The following is a 13,108-nucleotide window of genomic DNA, read 5'->3' as shown; positions in this document are numbered from 1 at the left end:
CAAAGACTACTGCTCATATTCGTGAGTTGTACCACATAGTGCTAGTGTCCTGTCAGATTATTCCACCTTGACTTAAAATGCTGATAAAGTGGAAGTGTATCTTATGATAAACTGAATTAAAAGACATTGTTTCACTGTAGACTGTCCCAGAAGAACATTTTCCATTCTCTCCATTCCTTCTCCATTTTAATGGATCCATCCAATGAGCTGTGCAAACTAGGGGAAAAAAGTCTGTTGTATGAGTTATCAGACAACAGCCGAGCCTCCTGATACATACATATTTATTCCTATGCATACACGAATGCTCAAGAGAACTGAGGGTTTTCCACTGAAGAGCTGATAATTTCAAAACGTGGGGGAGAGGCAGCTGCAAGGGAAGGAAATCAGCAGTAGGAGGTGCATGCGCCCTGCAGAGAAAGGCTCACATTGGATGGAATCTGCAGCCCATCCATGTGACCCACATGACTGCACGTTACAGGGAAAAAGGCACAGATCAACCTGGGAAAGCTGCAAGAGGATATTGACATGGACCCAAAGCCTAGCAGGAAGATAGAAGTGGTTGCAACAGCAGACAAGGCCCAGCTTGAAAATATGTGAGCAATTCAAGAATCAGATGACAGGTTGAGCAGCTGCGTTTTGTACAGGAACCAGGTTGTCATGGTTGTGTTGTGCTGTTGTATCACGTGGAGGGGGGACAGGGGTATGTGAAAAAAATTGTTCACTACGGTGCCAGAAAGGTAAATCTGACTTATGGAGAAGGAATAGGTTGATTGGGTTTTGGGGAGAAAGAAGGAAGTGAGAGCATATATCCCAAAGATCAAGGGCTCAAATGAAAACAATGTCAGTGCTGTCATAAACATCAGAGAAATACAAAGTGAGGCACAAACAAAAAAAGTTATTCTAATTACTCAGGTTATATAAAAAGAGCAAGGCTGAGATGATATATTGCCTAAAAAAAGACAAGTCACTGGAGATGAGATTGACTTATAAATTATTACCATACAGAGGAGCTAAACTAGGTCATTTGAAACAATATCCTCCTTACCAAGTTCATCAGCTCCTCCCAAATGACTCGCACTTTGCCTTTAACACGCACATTTGCATTTTCAACCTGGTGCACCTTCACATTTAGCTGATCAATCATCATAAGAAGGGTTTTGTGTGACAGCTCCAGCTCTTTCATCCTGTGATATTGAGAATGAAGATCTTTGCTGAGTAAATACTGAACAGTATAATTTCAGATGTCATTAGCAATGCATCTATTTATCTTTATTTTTTCATTTTTTTCTCCCAACAATAAAAATAGTAACACATATTTGATTACTACTAATAAAAACTTCATTATCAGTAAGAGTCTTGGGGTTTGCACATTTCACTGGTGACTCTCAAAGCTGTTAAAGACAGTGTCTATGTTCATTCTCTCTCTGCTCGTTTAATATGAAAACCATAAGCAAACACATTTACAAGATCAAAATTCACTGAAGCTTGGCATGTCATATGAAGTAACAATCGTAAGTTGTTAAGGATAACCACAACTCTGGTCTGTACATGTATCCAATCACAGGATTTTGCCAGGCTCATGTTTAGCAAACTCAAATTTTATGACAACAGAGAATGTGTTCCATCATATTAACATAACAGGATAAAGATAGAAAACACATCATTAAATAAGTACCATTAAATAAGTTATCCATTTATCAAAGTGACCCTGATGAGGTTCTTCCCCATCACTGGCACTAGCACAGTCTATTCCAACACAGGTACCGTAGAAAACTTGGCCACATCAGCCCAAAACTCTGCCCTGACTAGGGAGAGTTACTGACTCTGCTTCTGTGTATTTTTCATCAGTTCTGCCTTCCACATCATTCCTTGCCTTGTCTATTTGTGCTTCAGCCACAAGAACCTGTGGCACAGAATTGCTTTTCTTTCTACAGGATACCCAAGATACATGAAAACAGGCTTCCTATAACCCAGGCAGGTTTCTCCTGGTCATCTACTCTCCTTGAACTGTTTTCTCATACTTTCTCTGTTTTGATTTTAAATAAAGTTCTTCCCATCTCCCCTCTTCCCAAAAATCTTTGTTAAAATAGGCCTATTCCCATGAAAGCTTCTATTCAAAATAAATGAATAAATAAATAAATAGTCATTTTTATTTTGACAAAAAGCACATTATTAAAACATTTCTGGCCAAATTTCTTGATGAAAAAAAAGCAATTCAGAAATTATACAAGTAGTCATTTTAAATGCCATTTAAATTTTCCATCCTTTAAATTCTCTAGCTTTGTTTGGAGAATTTGTTTTGATGCCTGGGCTGCAATTGTCAGGCATCAAAAACTCAATTTTATTATTCCAGTCAACTACATAATTAATGCTTAATGACATCTTTAACTACACTAATGATTAGCATTAACATACATGTCTCCATGCTTCTTTTTGAAACAAGGAATTTCTTCTATGCAGCACAAAACTTCAAATTTAAACATAATTACATCTTCCTATTCCAAAATTAACTCTTAAAAGAAAAGTGATATATTCTGCAAGGAGAATTTACACCTTATGAACATTTAAGGATGAAATATCCTGAGAAGGCTCTCTGGTTATGTGCTAGTAGATTCTAGATCATGCTATAAATCTGATGTAAAAAATTTGAATATTGAATTTCTATTCTGACAGCTACACAAAACACTTATAAATTCATTTTATTAGACCCCTAAAAATGGATAGTCTTTCTTTTCACTAGTTTTGCACGAATCATTTGACATCCACTACATGAAGCAAAATGAAGTGTAGATTTGTCATGTAACATTAATTTCAAATGCAAAGAAAGAAATTTATTTACCTATTTCTTAGCATGGAATCTGAATCCATGTAGTCTTGTAAAACACCTTTCAGTTCTTGCTCCGATTTCTCCAGCTTTTTCATTCTGAGGTTCAAATTTTCTTGTTCAGCACTGTTTGCTTGTTCATCAGGTTTGCTTGTATCTTCTAATTCCTGGGAAATCCAAGAAGTATCAATTTTAACATTAAAATTCAGAGTATCATAACCTTCATCACTAAGCATTTTAATACAGTAACAGAATTCTTGTTCTCTCCCAGATAAAGGATCCATGATGAAAAAAATTAAATTCTCAATGTATTGCAGTCTAAGGATGCAATGAGTCTAAGCTTCTCTGATGGTCAGATGAACAGTCCTCAGTTCTGAAAACATTTATTATTTATGAGAGAGTTTTATTTCATTAGCCTCAAAGTAATTCAGCATGTGAAACTCAAAGGAGTTTCAGTTTACAATATGAGATCATTATAGAAGATACAATTAGACTAATTCATGAAGGAATTAGGTATCAAACTTTTAAAAAGGGAATAATTTTCTACTAAATATAAAAGTTGATAAAACCGAGTACTTTTATCATAAAAGATCTTATTTTAGATAAACATATGATATTTTTATTATTTTAAGACAAAAGATTTATGACTAAGAGGGACTTTCAAACTTGGGGTTTCAAAGTCAAGATGTTTTTCTTTTCCTTTACCTATTTCAGCAATAGTTCCTCAGCCCATAGTTCACTTTCATTTATATACACTGTCTTCATTAAAAAACAGGCAAATAATTGACTGTTGAAATGCCTTTGCTTTCTCTAGATTTATATAGGTTTGGAATTGGACCTATAATTGGAATTCAGCCACCACGACTGGACCTCTTTATCACAAAATAATGCAATTACATTTTCTTGCTTTTGCTTGTTTGTTTTTTATTTTGTATTGTTGTCTAAACAAATGCTGGATCTGCAGCACCAAGAAAAAAAAAAAAAAAGTAACATTATTTTGCCACTGAAGAGGAAAAAAATAACATCAAATCAGTGCAAAAAGAATAAACAAACAGTTCTCTTAGTGCCCCACGTTTTGATAGGTGCTATTTGCACCCATGGTGAATTAGATAAAATGTAATGTATTTTGGCCTATTGTACCACTCTTTGGCTTTATATCAGCTACGCGAGGCCCACTACCTAGACCTGAAAAGATTCAGCCACTCCTCAATCCCTTGAGAAGCCATGATATTAAAAACTAGAAGTGTGGAAAGGCAAACAGAGCACAAATCCATGTACATGGAGAACAAAACTAAAACACTTATGAAGAGCTTCTCTAGACTTACCAGCCCAAGTCCCTCCTTGGTTTCCCAAGAGCTGTAAGCATATTCATCTTTTTTTTTCCCTGGCCTGTATAATTTGCCAAAGGGAACAGAATCTTTGATTTTGAACTCCTTGAGACTCTAACATTTTCTCTGTATGTATTATTTGTAAAGCGAATTTGAATAGGCAGCATGCTCCCAGACAATAAGCACCCCTGTGTACTAAATAAATATACATGTATGTACAAAATATATGTACAAAATAAATATATGTAGTAATAGCGGACATTACTACTCTGCACATTAACAATTTACAGTGCAAGCTAAATTAATGTGATTTTCAGCTGTGTCCCAGCCTAGTATATGACTCATAAATTGGAAAAGGAAAAACTCGCATCGGGACATTTTGCAGAAAGTAGCCACCAGATAAAAAAAGAGAGGAAAGACTAGGCAGGAAATAAACTAGCACTTAAAATCATTACACTGATTTCTACTCACATATTTCTACTGTATGCTCTTGCTTATAAGTGGACTTTTAGTCATTGATATAAATATCACAAAAGTTAATAGAACAATTTCTCAAGTCTTTTCATTCCCCATGATCCAGGAGGTTTCTATGCTTCTCATGCTTCATCCTGAAAAGTACTGAGTACTTCAACATAAGACCAGCAAAGCTGTTACAATTGATCTCAGAAATCAGAAACTCACTGTTTCTTTCTTTGCTTATACAGCTGGGAGAGATTATTTAAAATCTGTGTCACAGGAAGTAATAATCTGACACAGCATCTTCCATAGACTGAATACAATCAGTTAGTACATCATACCTTAGACTGAATATAACCAGTTAGTACATAATACCTGTTATCAGGTTTATAGGAGATAGCAACATGCAATGGATAGCAAGACTGTAATGCTGCATTCAGTTTTTCAAAACTACATTCCTGCTAGCTCAGGACAGAATAAAAACATCATGAATGTCATGGAAAATTTCACCCAAATCAGCCAGTTTCTTTGAGAAAACTGTCATGTCTGAATTACAATATAATGAAATGCATAGAAGACAATAAAAACTGCTCATACCTTTTCCGCTTTGTAACAAGACCATCTCCTGTCTTTGCTGAACACTTACCATTGCAGCCACATGCTGAATGACCATCCCACGTTTATGTTTCTGGTTCAATTTCCAACGCAGTGATGAGCAAACATTTAGTAGAAGTGTTTCTTCACCAAGTAAATCTAATCTTACTTTCCAATTTCTGTTCCATCACTGGTACCTGGTTCTGTTATCCAAAGCTCAGACTATCTCTGGTTATGGTCCTTCTTTTCAGAGTTATGACAAAACTTTTCCTTTTGCAGCGAAGACCTCATTTTTCCACATTCTGTCATCACACTGCTAAAAGCTTTAACACATTCTTTAAATGCTTGTTTCTTTTTGAACAAAACATTGCAAGTTTCCAAACTTTTGCATGATCCTTGTGACCGGCTTGATCATTTCTAACTTAAATTGTGCTTTGTGTCAAGAAACAGAATTATTCAGATCCTCACATGAACTGCAGTTTTCTGCATCTGACTGAATTAATCTTGTTGGGTGCCTCAGCTCCTTCAGCAGATGAACGACCTTGTCTGGTGATTCTTCATGAGGACTACATCTCTGATCTTACTTCAGAGCCTGAAATATTATCTGAGACAACTGGCTTCTTTTGAGGCTGCTTCCTGCACCTCCAACAGTGAGATATGCAGTTGCTATGATACATCTGTTCCCTAGCTTTCTTTGTGCTGCCTTGATTGTTCTTTGCCTCGTATTATTTTTTTTTCAATCATAATTTCCTCTTTATCTGATATATTATCATAACCATCATTCCACTCTACATTTGTGTTGGAGTTCAGTGCATCCATGGGAGCAGACTTGTCTCTCTGTAGTTTTGCACATAGCCCTTTTAACACAGAGATGATTTTCAAGAAAATGCTTAGGAGGAGAAACTTTAAATATTGTGCTTTTAATATTGTCAGCTTGCCTCTACATTCCAGAAATAATTAAAATTACCTCTTTCTCCATATTGTCTTTCCAACTCTGAAACAGCAATTTGCTTTTCTCTTTTTGAAAGAAAAGGCTAACCTTTTGTTTTTTTTTTTTTTTTTCTAACCATTCTCCACCTTAATCAACTCTTTTCAACTTCCATTTTTTTCAGTCTGTGCTTCACCCAAAAATTTTCTTGCAGTTCATGTAGTCAATGTCCTTGACTATGTAAATTCAACTTCGCTGGTTGAGGTTGTGCTATTTTTACTTCCTGATGGCAAACATCAACTTTCTTTCAAAAGGATACCATCTTTTCAAAATATTTTTTTCCAAATACTTCTGTGCTTATCATATTCATCTACACATCAATTTCTTCAAGCCCATTTTTCTTCTTGACTAGATAACTGAACACAGAGTATTATTTGTTCTGTTTTCCTGACTTCACAGTCCATCTCAGAATCTTCTATTCTCCCAGGGCTATTTTTACAAGTTATTGCCTTAATTTTCAAGAAACATTCAAAAACTTCACTTCTCCCATGCAGCTCTTACCCACTTCAAAGATTTCTTAGTTCAGTCTTCTATTTTGCCTTTTCTTTAAAACCCATCTCTTCTCCATCTGTGGATTTCCAACTTTTGAAATTAATATTAATTTTGTCACTGTGGGGCTCTAAATCTCTATTTGTTTCCAACTTACAATAGTTTTTGGTTTTGTTTTTTGTCTTTTGTTTTTTATTCTGTCAGCTATTTACTATAGAGAACTCATTGTCAAACACTTAGCTTTTTATATAGATATTAAAAAGGAGATTTTGTGTTTGCTGGGTGAAATGAAAACAACATTGGCTGAAAGCATGCAGAATGGAGACAAAGATCTCAGTACTGTAAGAAAACCGTTTGGTAGATAACAGTTCACATAGCAGCCAGTAATTGCACTTGTATTTTTTTCCAGTGTTTGATTGGTGTATGAATGTAAATTCTGTTTAGACTTTTTTCAGTGTTTATGATGTGCTGGTCCCTATTTGATTATTAAATCATTCCAGCTTGAAGCTATATCTTTAAAAAATCTCTAATTTTAAATTCAAATATTTTGCAGCTTCAAGTATTATGCAAACAGTTTTATGAAAAAAATGCACCAATTTAAAGCTGCTCAATAAAAATTTTCTATATTCTTGCACGTGGACTCAGCTGTTCACTCCATAGATTCTTTTAATAGCCTGTATAATAAAATAAAACAAAAAGAAAAAAAAATATTCTTCTCAGCTTTAGATAGACAAAATTAATTTAGGAATAAGTGTTGGCGTTCATCCCATCACAATCTCTTCCTAAAATTTTGATGTTAGCTTCAAAACAACAAGAACCAAAACTACCATCAGTAGAACAAAAGCAACCATCCCCTTTCTTCAAACACATCTTTATAAAAATTTTAAAATTTTATAAATCTTTTTAAAATTTTTATGTTGTTTATTTTTATTTTTATATTTTTACAAAAGAAAGGAAAAATAAAAATGAAGGGTTAAAAAACTGTAAAAAATATATCTGAAATTCACCTAATTTTCATCCCACCTAATAATCAAAAGAAAGCTACTGCACTTGTAGCAAGTCAGTAATACTTTCATTATATTATACCCACCAGCATTTACCATTGTTTCATTTCAAAACATAAAACCTATGCAGAAATGCTAGTAACAGAAGACCTGAGCCAGTTCCCAAGAGGAACTGAATAGCAGGGCTTACCAGGAGCTGTATAAACTTGTAAAAGAGTCCATAATACAGGACTGATTTTTCAAAAGTACTTGTAGTCTGGGCAGAATATAATACAGTTTCAGGCTTAATATAAGGTATATATAATAGCTTTTTTTTGGATTGACTGTTGTCATCATGCTTCATCGTATAGTACTTGACAGCAGCTTATAAAGGTGTTGATTGAACTGACCACAGTCTTACCAGAAGCTGTTTCCATGAATGTAATTCAAAACAGATTTCAGTGAAGAAAAAGAATTGAAAACATGCAAAAGTAAAAATATTGCATATTTTCAGTTTAAAAAACAAATCAAAACAAAACACTACATGAATAGTTTTAAATTGTATCTTAATAGTCTGTCAATTAGGTTGTGAAGATATCCTCACATGCCACTTACATTGCTCCAGAGAAGAGGGCTTGGACTGATTTTGTCTCTAACCTGTATTTCCTTCCTGTTCTGTGTGAAAGGTAAGCCTTTTTAAGTCTTTAGCTATAGGTATTGCTACAGCTAAAGAAATTCACTGTCTTTTGCATTGAGCTGAAAAAGTCAGCACACTGTGGAAGGGGCAGTGGGAATGATGGTTTTGTTTGAAGGGAGACACATACAAATTTCTTAGTCTCATCCTTACTATATTGCATGGGCACAAAGAAGGTCAGTCATATTCCAGTTTTCTTGCATGGCAGAAAGGTACGATCCTATAGCCATAGCTGAACTTTTAGGTTAAAATGTACCCACTCTACAGAATTGAGAAGAACCCACTGAAGTTCAGGCAGTCAATATCTTAGAATGCAAAATCATATCTTGTTGAAAACTGAATGACCTTCTGCAGAAGCCCAGAAAGCTAACTGAAGACATCCAATTTGGATCTTAAATGTGACTCTTCCTCTATGTGCAAGCAAAATCAGTAAAGCCTTCCCAGAGTATTAGGGTCTTACATAGATAATTCTTAAAACATGGCAAAATCTAGGAGTTAAAAATTGAGTACAAAACGATATAAAGAATACCAACCACACGTCTTGGCTCAGTTGTGTCATCAAGGCCACAGAATGAATGCTAGTGAAAAAAACAAAAAAAGGAACAAAAACTATAAAATAAGATCAAAAGAAAATGAGGAAAAAGAAAAGAAAAGAAAAAAGATGTAAGATATGTAATATGAAATCCGATGACATAATTTTACAGCAGTTAGTCTTACATCAATATTAACTGAGTTGATTTGAAAGAGAGATACTGTATACCAATCTTACTCTGAAAAGAGGGTACAAAACGATGGTACAGGGTACAAAATTCAGTATTTGAGGGCAACATTTGTGGATTATGTAAACTTCAGAAACATCAGGCTTGGCTCTGTAACTTAGTCAAGCATGTACTTATAATTACATTTGTGCAAGCTTGCCTGAATCAAGACTTACCCAGCTGAGGGCACAAGCTAAATGTAACCAAAAGGGCAGAGAATCTGTTATGAGAAAATCATGAAGTGTTTAAATGGCACTTTTTCCTCATATATTGGCCGGAAGAACAAAACTGAGATTTTACATTATTGTTATGTATAGCCTTCGGAAGCAGGACAGTTTGTTGAAGAATACATAGGGCAAAAACACTACCACCCCTATTTTCTGATTTGACAGAATTTTACATAAAATTTAAAAATTGAATACATTCCTGGGGGTGAATAAAAAGCCATACTCATGACAAAGTCAGTATAAGTGACCCACTGCCCTTAGCTACAGCCAGCAACAGGCATCAGATATACAAACTGCCGCTCCTTCAAAAGAAAGGATTTCCCTCCACAAGAAATCATTGTGCTCAGTGTCAACAGCAAGTATATGCAAGCCTCTATCCACTGACATATTAAACCTTCAAAAGACCAATGAAGTAGAAGTGTATCTGTCATTGATTCTCTGACAATGGAAATTTCCTTCAGGCAGTCATATTCAGAAAGAGATTTAATCTCAAGGAAAAAAAATAAATATGATACAGATAGAAGGAAGTCCTCCACCCAACCAAGAGTAGAAGGATAGAAGGATATCAGAAAATGATGAAGCCTTGAGAGGTCTCCTGCTAATGCAACATTAAGGTAAAGAAAACATTATTCATTTTAACTAATTACCAGTTTTCAGTTCAGTTTATGGTTACCTCACTTAATACAGTACTGAACTTCAGGTTTGATGCTTCTTGTATTAAAATAGATCTCTCAATATTAGATTAAATACTACTAACATCAACATAACTGGGAAAAATAAATTACTGAGGGGAAGGAGGAGGGAACTTTGGCATTGCCCAGGCATTTATTTACCTTTTCCTCAATTTCTTTGAGTTGCCTCTTTTGAAGTTCTATTTTATCTTCTAGTTCTCGAATCCGCTGAAACAAGAAAGTGAAATAGAACTTATAATATCTACTTTAAAAAAACATAAGAATCAAAAATATATGAAAAAAAATAAAAATGAAGAGAACAAATGCCCATTATTAATGTAACACCTCCTGTTCAGTTATATTGGACATGCTGATGGCACGATTGCTCTATGTTTCTACAAAACCATAGCATTTTAAACAAGATGCACCTTCAGGCCATCATGTTTACTATCAGGAATTCTAATCTCAACACTCATAAATTGTAAATTTAACATATATAAACAGATAGCACCACAGTTCCAAGTACAACACAACTACATGCTCTGCAACTCCCATTAGAAAACTAGGGTTTTCTACCACTTAGACAGTCAGCAGGTGATACTATTACATTTCATTGTAACTCTCTCTTTTCCTATAAAATGTAATTATGCTTCTAGCACATTTATGTTATACCAGAATAATTGATATACCAGCACACTTAGATTTTCAGGTCACCACCAAGATGCCACTCAGACATTCAAACTCATTCCACTACCAGGACCATTTCCCACCAGAGTTAGAGGGAACATCTCCAATGTATCTTTCCCTATTTGTAACATTTTTTTTGGTTCAGTTCTAGAAAGCATCTCCAAAAATATGACTGTGGTTGTCTGAACATCCTATTTCCACCCCCTTCTTTCCTTTTCATAAATTCATTAAAAAATATATATATAATAATAATAATAATAATTATTATTATTATTATTATATATTATAATAATAATTATATAATATATAATAATAATAATTATATATTATATATATTATATATATAATTATTATTATTATTATTATTATTATTATTATTATTATTATTATTATTATGTTCTGGGCTTTTAGACTGAGGATGCATTTTATTACACTATTAGCATATTGAACTTCTTACAGATTTTATGAACTAGCTTCATTTTATTTTTTTTTTTATAGGCAGAAACCTGGGATCTCCCCTGGGAATCAAGCAGAGACTTTATAATCTATCAACTTTTTTCAGGATTAACTACCTGACGTTCGCCTGGCCTACAAAAATTAAGGTTATTAGCAGTTCATGAACTTTGAAAGGGAAATTATCTAGTCTAACTTCTATGCACAGGCCAACAAGTTTAATGTAGGAGCTGTGCACCACTCCCAAATTATTTGATTACTCCCAAATTCTTCTGAACAGCATCTCTTTCAGAAGAGCACCCAGGCATTACTTATAAATTGATGTGATTAACTGACAACTTACTAGTCAATCATCTATATTCAAGTCAAAAACCTCTGATAGTGGGAAATGCCCCATACCCATGGCAACCCACAACAGTCCCAACAGCAGCAGTGGATCTACTGATGGCTCAGTATTGCATTGGGAACCACAGCACTTGGTTTCAGCATTGGGAATCTAATTTGGAACTACCCCGAAGATGAGGTACATCCACCCCACAGGCTCACCTTGCCCAGGGCATGCTACTCTCCCCCCAAATATTGCAGGCAGGTCACAAGCAACAGCTTTGATACTGTTGCTGCTGTTTTTTAAAGAAAAGACTTTGCTTCAAGAATTGTTTTGCACATTGTGCAGTTGGAAGATGTTAATCAGCCCCTCCCCTGTATCATGCTGCATTGCTCAGAGATTTCCCCAGATAATACAAATGCACAAAGCAGATTACCCTCATGTGATACAAGTTCATACAGCCTTGCTGACAAATGCCTGGAGCACAGCTGTATTAATTCCACTTTCCCTCTATTACATCTGAACTGATTTATACTTCTACTCCATGCTTGAGATACGTCTATCTCTCAAGCACTTATTTTTCATAAACTGTAGGTACCAGAAATATTACAAGAGCTGTAAGAAGCCACAGGATGAGAAACAGGCAGATGTCTCTGAGAAGTCTGGTCCATCAGGTTACACTCCTATTTCCCTCCCACTAATTCTGCTGATTCCTACTTACAACCACATCCCACATGCAAGTGACAGACTTCGACATTCTGGGGGTCCTGCCATGCTCTGTGACAAGATTTGACCATGGTGAAGTAAGTGGAGAGAAGTAATAATTTTAAACACCATTTTCACCTTCAAGATTTATTGTGTGAGCTATTGTTTCAATATGTGCTGAGAAAATGCCTCCAGAAAAACAAAACAAAACAAAAAAACCTCCCCAAACATCTGGTGGCTTCCTCACTTCAGGGTTTTCAGTAAGTGTTCTTTTATAAAAGATTATTTTAATTAGGATTAGATAGCATTTTTCAGATTAGGGAATTCTGTTAATTAAGTAAAAATTGAGATGTTATTACTCCCTTATGAATTTCTTATCTTTTCAAGAGATTCCAGTTACTCAGTTATTCTCTTCAGCTATTAAGAAAAGTTCTAAAAATAAGAGCTGAGATTTCTGTTTTGCAGTTCTCACCTATAACCTCTCATAACTGTTAAACTTGGTGAGACTAAAGCAGAGAACAATTTTATGGTGAAAAAAAATTTACACTTCATCAGTTTAAATATAAAGATAACCTAGAAATCTAAAGGGAATACACACTGCATTTCTTAGCAGTGAAAATCCATCTACATAAAATTTTCAAAATGACTAGGTGTATATCGGTAGGGCAGGCAGAAACAGGGTGGCTGTATCCCATGGCGCAGAATTTGTTCTAAAATTTAACAGTGGGCTGGAATTTTCCACCAGGTATAAGAGCTTGGGGTTGTTTACTTGTACTTGCTTACTTGTGTTTCCCTGGAGTGTGGTAGGAAGATTATCCAGGGGGATGAAGTGGGCGTAACTATTTCAGTCAATACCTTGTCAGCATTGCCAGATAACCAGCCTAGTTCAGCTATTTATATATCCTGAAAAATCTGACTGTTATCTA

The 13,108-nt window shown here is 34.9% G+C and overlaps 2 protein-coding genes across 25 annotated transcripts in view; both read right to left on the bottom strand.

Annotated features, from left to right (window-relative positions):
- Nucleotides 1-5,802, bottom strand: part of LOC311436119 (uncharacterized protein C4orf50 homolog) — an 81,243-nt gene extending 75,441 nt beyond the window's left edge. For all 9 annotated transcript variants that reach the window (XM_084517935.1, XM_084517939.1, XM_084517938.1 and 6 more), the window contains exons 1-3: nt 5,255-5,802; nt 2,840-2,991; nt 1,046-1,184 (exon numbers count right to left, since the gene is read on the bottom strand). In XM_084517935.1, the coding sequence (XP_084374061.1) occupies nt 1,046-1,184; nt 2,840-2,991; nt 5,255-5,281 (318 nt within the window). In that variant the 5' untranslated portion in view covers nt 5,282-5,802. The remainder of the gene's footprint in view (nt 1-1,045; nt 1,185-2,839; nt 2,992-5,254) is intronic.
- A 125-nt stretch (nt 5,803-5,927) lies between these two features.
- Nucleotides 5,928-13,108, bottom strand: part of JAKMIP1 (janus kinase and microtubule interacting protein 1) — a 157,848-nt gene continuing 150,667 nt past the window's right edge. For all 16 annotated transcript variants that reach the window (XM_084517960.1, XM_084517944.1, XM_084517946.1 and 13 more), the window contains 3 exons: nt 10,175-10,240; nt 8,890-8,934; nt 5,928-7,353 (listed from right to left, as the gene is read on the bottom strand). In XM_084517960.1, the coding sequence (XP_084374086.1) occupies nt 7,321-7,353; nt 8,890-8,934; nt 10,175-10,240 (144 nt within the window). In that variant the 3' untranslated portion in view covers nt 5,928-7,320. The remainder of the gene's footprint in view (nt 7,354-8,889; nt 8,935-10,174; nt 10,241-13,108) is intronic.

Source organism: Aythya ferina (assembly GCF_964211825.1).
Source record: "Aythya ferina genome assembly, chromosome: 4".
In the NCBI taxonomy this organism is placed as follows: Eukaryota; Metazoa; Chordata; class Aves; order Anseriformes; family Anatidae; genus Aythya; species Aythya ferina.
This window is presented reverse-complemented; position numbering and strand designations above follow the sequence as displayed.